Raw genomic sequence first — 12,955 nt, forward strand, 5'->3', positions numbered from 1 at the left:
GTGTGGATGAGTTGTGGACGGGATGCGTATCTCGCCCAGTTTTCCACGGAGAGAATGCTCAAAAGTGGAAGGAATGGACAGGCTACTGAGCCGACGGATGAGACTGCGGAAATTTCACCTCGGGGAGCTGAAGGATGGACGTCCGCGGTGGAGGGAGGGCCGTGCGGGCGTGACTGAAAGAGCGCTGAACTCTGGGATCATGGGACTGATTTGGACGGGACCTCCCAGTGATTTGGATACAAGTTCATAGAATTATAAACCCAGCGTTCTCGATTTAGTTGTGTCATTAGTTATGCAAACACCCGTCTTCAATTTATCCCCCAAACGTCGTTTACCGTCTGTGCCTCCTTACATATCTTTTTTCTCACTTCTTCACCGTTTCCACATCGCTCCCCTTATCATTTCATTTCCTGAATATTGAGATCAGTTCTCTTTATATCGGTATGGGAATGGCATGGCAGAAAATTCCGGTTAACAGAATATATGTATATACAGCTCGGAAGGCGGTTCAACGAAGCGAATAAGGAGTCAAGGTTTATTTATACTTCTGCGTCAAATCGACGCCGTAGGTACGGCGTCGCCACGAACCATACGCAGAGCCTATGTGGATCCCTGCGCCGTAGCCGTGTGGTCTTGTGCCGGCGGCGTCATGTGTCACAAATATGATTGTGCTTTTAAAGGAACAATCTCGACGATTTAACGAAGCAGGAAGGTAGATAGAGTTTGGATGGCCTTCAGTAATGTTTCTAACAAGGCACCCATGACAGATACAGGGACGCGGAGATGAATTGGCAAACTAGTCACACAATTAGCTTGGTAAATGGATGCGAATGGCAGTGTGCGAGCGTGTCTCTCCTCCCGGACCCGGCAATAAGCGGCGAGCTGTAGATTTGCTGCTGGGTCCTTTATTGTTTGTAAAAAAGGATGTGAAACAAAATGTGACTTATCCACATTGTGAAATAAAAATCTGGGAGACCATATAGACCTTTGGAGGGTCGTTTTTAGTTGTAACCTTGCAACGCCAGGCCATACCTTTCTGAATGCAGGAGGACAGTACAGCGAAAGTGGATTTTGTTATTCTTGCATTGTTCACCGAGGATTTGAGTGGAAGAATTCCGACTCGGTCTGACAGCGATACGGAGCACTGGTGATAACAGACTGAGAGCAATGGGTGCAATTCTGATTGCCACGCCATGGGAAGGATGTTGTAAGAACTGATGGAAGATCAATATTCACCAGATTGTTTCCTGGACTGTGGGGAAGCGGATAAACTATAAGGAGAAGTTTGATTGTCTGAAATAGAAAATAAAGTGAAGGGTTCGTGTAAAAGTTTATACAATTATGGCGAGGTGTATATTGTACAGATAGCCAACAACTTTGTCTTCTATGTCAGCAGTGGCACATCCATAGACAGATCTGAAGACATTCTCTTTTTCTCGCCCAGTGCGGCGTGGTTATGTCTGCAGTAGACGTGCTGGATGCGGGTGATAATAAAACAATGGAAACGTGTCTGGATAACCCTTGGTTAACAAAGGTAGAGAGGGATACGGGCTGGATTATGGCTCTGGGGATTGGCAGAGGTCGCCATAGTCGAGCTGGGGCAGAATCTATGCAATATTGATTCCCCATTGCAATCTACAAGAAGGTAGCTCTGTCACAGCGCTGACCGCAGCGAATCTCCACTGCCAGTGTAAAAGACATTCCGATGACTCCACCTTTACCCGAGTTACCCAGTGGCCAAATGAGCCCTGAGTGTCAATGGAGCTGTCAAACGCAACGAGTGACTGAAATCAACTGAGTGATGGGATACCAGGATTGTTGATGACGTCACGGCTATTAAGGACGCTTCTGCACGGAAATGGAGTTATATTTTATTTCATGTCAATTTAATAGTGGGACGCATTATACTTAAACACATAAAACCCAGATGTACATCGCGACCCAATAACAGATTCCCGATGCGGAGAATTAGTAGTTAATGAACATTCGACCTTCAGGAATATGTGCTTTGCTTTACCCGTGTTTTGTAACCAATTTTAAAAATAAAGTCCAAGGGTATTTTAACACCAGCCGCAATTCTTCTCTAAACTTAGCCTGGGTCGCTGTATAAATGCAGGCGTTCGTGCAGGAACTCAGATACATGATCATGTAGCCGACTTCAGTGGCGACATAGGCAGAGTCGGTGTAATCGCCGTCGTAATGCGCGGTTGCTGTGAATCGGGTGGTCAGAAAGCTCACGGCGGCCGTCAGCCACAACAGAATGAAACTGCCGGACACACTAAAGAGTAAAATGATGGATTTCCGGCGGCTTTCCATCTTCGGATCCTTCTGTGTTTGACTGCTGTGACCACGCAGTCCACGGCGCACTTTACTGGCTAATAAAATGCGCCTTACCGTCAGACAGTTAAACAGGGTTATCAGAACAAAAGGTAATATAACCGTTAAAATACTCTGCAGAAAGGAGAATGCGACGCCCACAAGAGACGTCATGAACCACGAGCTCGGCTGAGAGCCCCATTGAATACCGTTAACTACACGCACAGGTTTATACTCTAATAGATACGGGACGTTCTGTAAATGCATCAGGAGCGACACGGTTATACTGCCGGCAACAGCTGTCTTCACCGTGCAATATTTCATTTTAAGCTTCTGACAACAGATCGCTACAAACCGATCGGCTGTAAACAGGACAGTGTACCAGACCGAGGTTTGCAGGCTGGTCGAATTGAAGTACAGGACGAACTTACAGACGGATGTGTAGGACAGGAAGGATTTTGGAAACTGGTACATGACGATATGGTACGCAATTACACAGAGGATCATCACCAGGAGATCTGCCATTGCCATGAAAGCCATGTAGAGCGATATATATTTGGAAAGGCCGCAATTCCCTCGGAAGAGGACCACCGTTGTCAATAGGTTCACTAGGGAAAGAGTCACAAATTGTGAGTTACAAACAGGGCGAGGAGAAGCGTTCTTGGAATTCAATGTGAAAATACTTTTCCGACAGTGATGGGCAAAATTACCGGGGTTATGTTCCAAGAGAGAATCAAAACTCCTCATTCAGTGAACTAAAACGGTTTGCAGCCGAACTGCGCATTTGCTCCAGGTTAAGTTGCTGGTGACGTGCTCTCGATGTCACCTTGGCGATGTAACCGAGAGGGGGCAGCACTGCTCCTGGTTAAGTTGCTGGTGACGTGCTCTCGATGTCACCTTGGCGATGTAACCGAGAGGGGGCAGCACTGCTCCTGGTTAAGTTGCTGGTGACGTGCTCTCGATGTCACCTTGGCGATGTAACCGAGAGGGGGCAGCACTGCTCCTGGTTAAGCTGCTGGTGACGTGCTCTCGATGTCACCCTGGCGATGTAACCGAGAGGGGGCAGCACTGCTCCTGGTTAAGCTGCTGGTGACGTGCTCTCGATGTCACCTTGGCGATGTAACCGCGAGGGGGCAGCACTGCTCCTGGTTAAGTTGCTGGTGACGTGCTCTCGATGTCACCTCGGCGATGTAACCGAGAGGGGGCAGCACTGCTCCTGGTTAAGTTGCTGGTGACGTGCTCTCGATGTCACCTTGGCGATGTAACCGAGAGGGGGCAGCACTGCTCCTGGTTAAGTTGCTGGTGACGTGCTCTCGATGTCACCCTGGCGATGTAACCGAGAGGGGGCAGCACTGCTCCTGGTTAAGTTGCTGGTGACGTGCTCTCGATGTCACCTTGGCGAAGTAACCGAGAGGGGGCAGCACTGCTGCTCATTCGCCATCACAACCCAGAAAAATAGGGGAGATCACCATCTTCTCCCATACCTCCCTTGTGCCCTACATTCCCTACCCGTGGGATCGTCATTTCAATTGCTCTTACCCTCGAAGCCCCATTTAGACACCAGCCGTAGTGAATGAGAGCCGTGACAGAGCTGAACACAGTAGCTGTAGGAGGTTCCGCTGATGTGCAGCGACAGAATCCACTCAACGGAACTCATTATTATTGAGCCAGTACAGGCCCGGAGTCAGTGGGGCCGTGCCCGCTATCGGTCATCAGCCCCAGGGTGAAACCGATGCCCTCGTTCCCTCCGTTTAGTCAGTGAAAGAGCGCAGGGCCCGGTGAACAGAATCAGACTTCACTGACTCGTCTAGTGTCGCTTGTACGCAATCTAGCTTAAACTCGAATAGTTTCCGAAACGTCTATCAATAAATAAGTTCTCACTTGAATATGTCCGCCATTTTTGATCACATTCATTATCATCTTAAAGGTGCGACAGGGAGAAATTAATTCAAATCCCTTGCTGGACACCCCGTTCTTGTGCTAGCTATGTTTACTATAATTCCCAACTGGTTCGGGTAAGACAGATAATGAAAGGTTTGATCGGAAATCCAAAAAGAGGGGAGGGAAGGAGAGGGAGAGAGAGAGACAGAAAGAGAGAGAGAGAGAGAGAGGGAGAGAGAGAGGGGGAGAGAGAGAGAGAGAGAGAGAGAGAGAGAGAGAGAGAGAGAGAGAGAGAGAGAGAGAGAGAGAGAGAGACAGACAGACAGAGAGAGGGAGAGTGAGAGAGAGACAGACAGACAGAATGTGAGAGAGAAAATTCAACTCCGGCGGCAGTTGGTACAATCCGCAACGTTCCCACAAATCGTCCTGTTCTACTGCTCCTTCACCAAACGTTAGGTCACAAAATACATTTCAATCTGCAACAATCCCGGTATCAGATTTACGCTGACAGTGGTGAACAGCGGAGAGGATTGATCTCCCTGAATTTCAGCAGCATCGTCTATGATGAACTTTGGGGGCGGGATGGGGGGTCGGGGTGACAGTGAACTTGACCCTGCATCAGCGTGTGGAGCGGAGACGAACCGTTCAGCAGCGGTAGTCTGCCGTGTCTCCGCGCTGGGTCGGTTTCGTCGGGAAACAACACCCAGTGAAATGACTGTTAACAGAAGACCGTCCCGAACATTTCAGACAGAGGATGTGTCGACTTACCCGGAACACCGAAAGCTGCGAGAATAGGGTAAAATACAATCCTCACATGCCGGATTGTCGGTAGAGCCATTTTCGGGTGTTGTACAAAATGTACCGCACTGCTAGCACTGAGAGCCACTCGCCTGCGTTCTGACCTCGCTGCCCTTTTATACATTAATCTATACCCCGGTGAAAAAAACACAGAGGTTGCACAATAACTCGAGTTAGATACAGTCAGTTAACAAACAAGGCGCCGTTTCTACTTCTGTGTCCTCTCGGCACCGCGGGGAATACTTAAAGCTCAGTCCATAACACCGTCTAGTAAAGTAGACAATCAGAAAGTTTTTAAAGCTGTTCCCCGCACTCCGGATTGAAATGCCAGTCATGACCTATCACCTACTTATATTAACACTCACAAGATGCTGCGTTCCACCGGCATTTTATGTATGTTGCTTGAATTTCCAGCATCTGCAGATTTTCTCGTATCTGCTTCTATTGTTGCCTTCACATTCATTTTGTTTGATATTAATTGTATGATATCTCGCTCCATATCTCTCAAAGCAAATGTTAGCTCTGAGCGATCTCACAATTTATCCTGAAACCAATCCCACATTATATGAACTTTACAGCGGGCCTGCACAGTCTGCGTTATTTGCCCAGTGTCATTGTGGACCACACGGATTCCATCACCTTATTCCAACTTTGTCCATACTTCCTCAGTCACAATGAACTCAGCAGCCCGTTGTGCGGGCATGATTGACAAGGGCAGCACGGAATGTATTGAAGTAACCCCTGCTTTTTGACATTGAAGGTTAAAAATCTCTATAATAACCTCTGTGACAAATATTCCCGATACCGAATGTGCATCGGGTTTTCCGGCTCCGAATAAGGTCTCAGTAAATGACGGTGCATATTATGGATCATCACCGGCTCCTCATTTCCATCATCAGAATCGGAACCAGCATCACGTTTACTGTCTCCAGTAAATGCCGTGAAATGTGTGTACAGTGCAATACGTCCAAAAGCACCGAAATAAACAATAAATAAATAAACAAGAGAGGGAGCGCCAAAAGAATGCGAACAGTGACGTAGTATTGTTTAATTTAGAAAAGTTTAGAAATAATTTAGAAAGCCGATGCTTGAAGAGAATAAGCTCAACTAAGATATACGAGGCTTAGCGAGTATTTTGGAGATACTGACGACAACTCCCTGAACTTTTACAGAGCCATGGACAAGGATATGAGCAGAATATATTGGGACGTGTTTAATTTGCGGGAGTCCCCATCATGACGCTCTGAGGCAGGACCCTGGGGATGTGAACTGGGAACGGATGCGTTCAGGGAAATGCCCAACAGAAATGTGCATGTTGTTTCGGGTGCCCTTGCTTGGCGTTCTGGGAAGGTTTGTCCCGCTGAGGTAGGGAAAGTATGCTAACTCGAAGTGGTCACGGCTGTGACGAGATGAGGAATATCCATTCCCGAGGAAGAAAGAAGCATGCTTAAGGGTTAAGAAGCCGAAATCATCAGAGAGGGTTCTGGAGAGTTACGAGGTCGTCAAGATGGAGTCAAACAGCGGACATTAGTGTTAGGCGTGTGCATTGGCGAGGAGGAGAACAGGAGGACGAGAGGGTAGAAGCGATGAAGGATACAAGAGGAAAGAAACATGCGCCTGGTGACGGGGGCGGCAGTGCGGGTCGGTAATGAATGTTTTGCTCCAGTATTCACCAGTGCAGAGCTTCCGGACAGATCTGATGCCGGGGACCAGCACTATTAACCCAGTACTCCGTAGACCACAGAGTAGGAATCCCAGAGGGAACTTGATGAATGTGGGGGCAGCGAGAACAGCCTGATATACTGGAATATGTCAAGGTTTCGAAGGAAGATGCATTGGAGATTTTGAAGAGCGTGAGGATAGATAAAACCCCGAGACCAAACGAAATATAGCACATGTTACTAATGGATGCGTGGGAAGCGATTGCTTCGACTTTGGTGATGACATGTGCGTCCTCAGTGGCCACAGGAATAGGTGCGCAGGATTAGACGGTGGGAGGTTCTGACAAATATCATTATTGTGTTCAAGAAAGGTACCGGGATTAACCCTGGGAATGATCGACCAACAACTCTTACTTCAGAGACGGGCAAAATTGGAGAGAATTTCTGGAGATGACGTTTAGGAGCTCCACAAGTCTCGGCGCATCAACTTGTAATTGGAACTTACACTTCCTCACTCATCGTACCCAAACGGTGAAACTAAGCAAGTGCGCATCAAATCCCCAAAACTCCAGCACAGGCGCCCCGCAGTGGCGTGTACAGAGCCACGTCTCTACTCTCTCTCTTCGCCCATGACTGCCCTCCCGCTTCCGCTACAAACTCAGTCAGCATAGTCGCAGAGGTCACAACAGTGACTGGCCTCATCACAAACACTGATGAATCTGCATATAGAGAGGATGAACCTCAAACTTCGACCAGCACTAAGAAGACAATAGAAATGGTAATCGACTTCAAAAATGCAAGAAGTGTCGAAAGCCCCCTATCCCTGAATGGTGAAGTAATGGGGAGTGTTCAGAGGTTCAGGTTTTTGGGGATGAATATCACCGAGGAGCTCTCTCGGCCCATCAGCAAAACCTCGTTAGCAGCGAAAGCACGACAGTGACTATACTATATGAGGTGATTAGGGAGAGCTGATCTGTCTCAGAAATAGCTGGTCAACATTTTCTGTGCGATAGAGAGCAGACTGACACACGGAATGGCAGTGCTGTGCTCCAGATGCAGCGAGACAGATTGCAAACCACTCAAAGGGTTGATTAGGACGGCTCCGAACTACCGGACCAGGAGACAATTGGACTCTGGATGCCCACGGCAACAGTAAAGACCTATCCGATCCCTGACACTGTCTGTTTAATTTCCTGCCCTCTGGTAGGAGAGAGGGAAACATCTTCGCCATGGCATTAGACGGAAATAACTTCATCCCGAGGGCCGTTGTTGTGCTGAATAATGCAACACCCTGCCTTGCCAATGGCCTTTGAGTGTCACTGAAATCATTTGTGTATGTAAATACAGGTTCTTTCTTGTTTTAATGAATCCGGACCGCACGCATTGCAAATATCTGTTTAGCGCGGTCTGGAGCAGCGCCGCCATTTTGTTGTCTTCAGCCATGACAATACAGTTCCATTGTATCCTATTGATTTGCCGAAGCACAGTCTGATTAGGGATAGTCGGCAGGACTTTCAGAAGAGCAGAACATGTCTCACGAAGATGACTGAATACCGTGAGGAATGGGCGAGACATATTGATTAAAACCGAGGACTGGAGGTTGTGAATATGGATTTTAGTATGATATGTTCGCCCAACGATAAGTTCATTCGGGACGGTAGGAGGCACGAATTCCAGGGAAAATTGCCCGTGTGGATTCAGAATTGGTTTGGTCGCAGAAGGCAGAGGCTGCGGTGGTCTTCATTATAGGAAGGATGTCGAATCGTTAGAGATCGAGCAGAGGAGATTCACTGCGATAACGCCAGGATTATGAAGAGCGGTTGACCGAGCTAAGGTTTTGCTTTAGGAGGACAGAAAATGAGCTGTGATGTCGGGAAGGTGTACACAATGATAAGAGACAGAGGTCGATTGTACAGCAAGAGATACTGTATGTTTCCCAGGCGGAAATGGCGAATACACGGAGACATAACTTTATGGAGTTGGGCGGAAGGTATTGTGGTGATGGCGGAGGGATTTCTTTGACACACTGAGGGGTGTGTACGTGTGACGCTCTGTAATCAGCGGCGTGGCGTCATTTCCGTTATGGACGTTCCACAGACTCTCAGATAGGCGGGTGGATGAATGGGAAAGATGAGGGCGATGTAGTCGGAAAGGGTCAGATTGATCTTGGAATGGACTAAAACGTGGGCACAACCGAGTGTCTACGATGCCACATTGCTGTATGCATTGTGCGATCATGTGTTAGTGAAACGTTCAGGGTGTGTGTCTTGTGACCAGGTACCTGCTTACTGATGTCAGCAATGCAAAGTGTTCCGGATCTTCAGGGTCCTCAATGATGGATGCCGTCTCTTCAGACATTGCTTTCTGAATATGGTGGGAGCCTGATGCCTTTGCTGGAGCTGACTGACTTTACAACACGTTGTGGTTTTTTCCGATCTTCTGCATTAGCGCCTCCACACTTGACGGGATGCAACAGCCCGCACACTGTCCGGGGTACATCACTAATCTTCTCAGACTTTTCCGTAATTGCATCAATTCTTCATCTCCAACTCATCACCTACAGAGCTGTGCACCCACGGGAAATGGAGGCTCCTCGGCCTTTCCTCTGCTGACCCGTCGAGGATGACGTACCTGTTTACAGTTCAAAATACAAAGTGCATTTATTATACTCTTTCAACAATTAGATTCGTCTCCTTACAAATAACCACAAAACAAAGAAAACCAATAGAACCGGTTAAGAAAGAAAATCGTCAAATGCCAGATGTGCGGAGAGAAAATAAACCAAAAAGACCAAAGTTTCAAACGATAAACTTCACCAAATAACATTCAGAACTGAAGTTGAGAAAATTGACTCCCCCCACGGACAGGAAGCCAGGTATTGCAAGAACCAATTCAAGAACATGCCCCTGCCTCTGTTGAACGTAGCGCCGAGAAAACGTCGCGGAGCACCGAGCCGAAGCGTCCCGTCTGACGCCCAATCTGGCCCGTCGTTGAAAACGTCCGAACATCGCGTCGTTCCTCGCTTTCGGAGCCGGGCCCTGCTGCTTCGATACTCTCTCCAGCCTAGTCTCACCGCCTCGATTCTGCTCGTTCCGATCTTTCCAATTCGGCCCCACTTTAAAATCGATCAAATCTCGGATCGGTCCTCGCTGTCGGGCACGGGGCCGGGCTCTACCTCGCCTCCGCTCGCCTCTGTTCCGCCACATCGAATCGTCTCTAAGTCCGCGCCGGTAATTGGCTCGTCCTCGGGTCTCCGACCCGGACCCCGACGGCTGGATCCGGCTTTCAAGGCAGCAGCGTCCAGCGCTTTCGAGCTTTCAGATCACACCGCATTTATGGAATGGTGACATACATCAACAGTGAATTTCAACACCTCTTTTTTGCATTGGATTTGATGAGTGTCCTACTATCAACACCCGAGGAAAGTGGACGTTGGTTCCCATTGACCAGAACGTAGCTTGGTCAGACCCGTCATGATCAATAAGAAGAGATCAGATGCTGTGGGACGTTTTGGTTTGGATGGAGGCCGAGATCGGCAAACTCTGGTCAAGTGTCCTTTCTTTGGCAAGTAAAGCGGAATGAGTCTCGGTGTCAACAGTCAGGAGGCTTCCGGTGAAATTCAGCGCAAAGGTAACATCGGAAAACCCGGAGTATAATTCTTCTGATTCTTAGCTGGGGACACCTTGTTAGGGTCAGTACAATCTGCGGCAGTTGTAGGTGATGGAGATGTCACCGCTCTTTGTACTTGGCACTCTTGCGACAAAACTGCATTTTTATCTGCCGCTTGCATGCCATTTGCGATATCAAAAGCTGACTGAAGTGAGAGCTCTGATTCTGCCGATAAGCGACGCTGAAAGTGAACATCACGCCGACGACTGAGCGATCTCGTATCATAACTTCTCGAACAGCAACGTAAACACAAAGTTCAGTCAGTTTTCTTAATTCAGCAACAAACGTTGCTATTGGTTCGTTTTCTAACTGAAAACGAGAGCTGAATCTAACGCGCTGCACAATATCCAATGGTTTAGGGTTGTAATGCGATCAAATCTCAGAAGTCCCTCATAAGATTTCGAAGAGAGCAAATCGGGATTCATCAAACTTCGGACGATGTTGTATGTTCCCGGACCGCATAAACTGAGCAAGATAGTAACCTTTTGATTGGGCTCAGAGATGTTGAATAACTAGCCAAACAGTTTAATGTAAACCTTCCCGTGGTCTGTGAATCATAATATTCCTGAACTTGTCCAATGATGGTCATTGTTCAAGTGTGAACATCGATTCCAAAAGAGCGAGTGTCACAGATCCCATCCCCGTCACCACTGTTTTACTAAGAACGTTAATCGTGTCCAGTGCAGCTGAACAGGTCTGCTTGACTCGTAATCACGCAGAAAAAAAACATGTTCACACGCACAGAATTTGCAGGTCAAACGCGAATCGATAGATGGAGAAACCGGCGACATCGACAGATCCCGTGATGTCAGATGACAGACTAATAACCCCCACACAGTGGATAGGACACTCCACTCTCACCTCTATCTCTTCCTCCCTTTTAACCCCATTCTCCCTCTATCTCCCCATCCCACTTCCTCTACCGCTATCTCAGCATTCTCTCCCACCCTTCTCACCCTCTCTCTCCCTTCTCTCTCACCTTCCATCTCGCCACCCATCTACTGTATCTCTCGATCTCTCACTATCCCCCCTCTCTACCTCTCGGTCTATCCCTCTCTCTACTCTACCAGCCGAGTTCCTCCCGACATCTCCTTCTCCAACCTTTCCCCGCTCCCCTCTCTCTACTCTACCGGCCGAGTTCCTCCCAACATCTCCTTCTCCAACCTTTCCCCGCTCCCCTCTCTCTCTCACCGTGAGTGTGCTCACCGTGACTTTGCTGGTAAGCTGTTTCGTGTCGCTGATGGTGTCCTGGGTTCTTGCAAATGGGGATTTCAGCAACCCCTCCAGTTGCCAGCGTCGCAGTCCCGTTGGAAATGAACGGAAAGAGATCTCATTGAGAGTGCAAATAGTGGGAGTGGGTGGGAAGGGATGGAGTCCACGGGGGGTGCGGATGATGGTAGTGAATGAGAAGGGGTGCGATCCCATTGGGAGTTCGAGTCCGCTCCCCTCTCACTCTCCCTGTGATGACAGGTTGCAGCTGGTCACTGCACCGTGGGAGAAGAGATTTCCCTTGAATTTCACAGAATCACAGAAACCTACAGCACGTTACAGGCCCTTCGGCCCGCAGTGTCGTGCCGACCATGTAACCTACTCCAGAAACTGCCTGGAATTACCCTCCCGCATCGCCCTCTATTTTTCTAGGCTCCATGTACTATCTAACATCTATGTAATATCTAAGAGTCTCTTAAAAGACCCTATTGTATCCGCCTCTACCACTGTCGCTGGCAGTGCTGTCCACACACACACCACTTAGCTCTGACATCTGCTCTGTACCTACTTCCAAGCAAGTTAAAACTCTGCCCCCTCGTGTTCAGCCGGTTCGGCGGGAGGAGCGAGTGCAGTGCGTGCAGTCCTTTGGTGAAAAATGATATCGTATCCGTTAAATAGGGGCCGTGGACAATTCTGATTTGATGGAGAGGGACGTGAAAGTACACAGGAACATCTGGAGAAATTTCTGAAACGCCCGTTCGCTGCTCTCGTTACTGCTCGATCATGAATCTTCCGGAGGGAAGGCCTCAAAACCCTCGGCTTTGCCTGCTGTTGGCGACCGAGATAGAGGTCGAATCGCTCGGATAGAGATGATACTCGGAACTCGGTGTCGGAAAGCTGATCGGAGGCTCGAAGTTTTCGGACGACTCGGAGTTGGACTGTGGTCGGGCATGGCAGGGAGAGTTTGCGTGAGATGTGGGACATTTGAGAGACTTTGAACTTTTTACTGTGCTCATTGACTTCTTCATCAGGTTATGGTATTGTTGCACTGTTGTAACTATATGTTATAATTGTGATTTTGTTAGATTTTTCACTCTTGTTCTGTCCTGTGTTTTGTGATATCACACTGGAGGAAATATTGTATCATTTCTTAATGCATGCATTACTAAATGACAATGAAAGAGGACTGTGTGTCTTCATAATCTAAATCTAAAGCCCTAGGAACAAGCCTGTGGCTATCCACATGACCAATGTCTCTCAGCATCCCGTACACCTGCATGAATTTCCTGCATATTTTTCTCCAGGCTGAATAAGACGATAAGCTCACTGTGCTTTTGACGTCCTTCAGGGCTCTGGATGAAGTTGGTTAAACTCCTTCCTCCCCGCTCTTTTCAACGTTTTGTGTGATTTTCACTCATTTC

The 12,955-nt window shown here is 48.2% G+C and overlaps 2 protein-coding genes across 2 annotated transcripts in view; one reads left to right on the plus strand and one right to left on the minus strand.

Annotated features, from left to right (window-relative positions):
• Nucleotides 1-12,955, minus strand: part of LOC134341937 (zinc finger protein 227-like) — a 367,790-nt gene that overhangs the window by 277,519 nt on the left and 77,316 nt on the right. The window lies entirely within an intron of this gene.
• The window catches only part of LOC134341974 (uncharacterized), a 124,327-nt gene that overhangs the window by 15,964 nt on the left and 95,408 nt on the right, over nucleotides 1-12,955 (plus strand). Inside the window, 3 exon segments of the mRNA XM_063039921.1 lie at nucleotides 2,230-2,332; nucleotides 9,524-9,999; nucleotides 10,255-10,286. Coding sequence (XP_062895991.1) covers nucleotides 2,230-2,332; nucleotides 9,524-9,999; nucleotides 10,255-10,286 — 611 coding nt within the window.

The sequence above is a fragment of the Mobula hypostoma genome, unplaced genomic scaffold (genome assembly GCF_963921235.1).
Source record: "Mobula hypostoma unplaced genomic scaffold, sMobHyp1.1 scaffold_42, whole genome shotgun sequence".
Taxonomy (NCBI): domain Eukaryota; kingdom Metazoa; phylum Chordata; class Chondrichthyes; order Myliobatiformes; family Myliobatidae; genus Mobula; species Mobula hypostoma.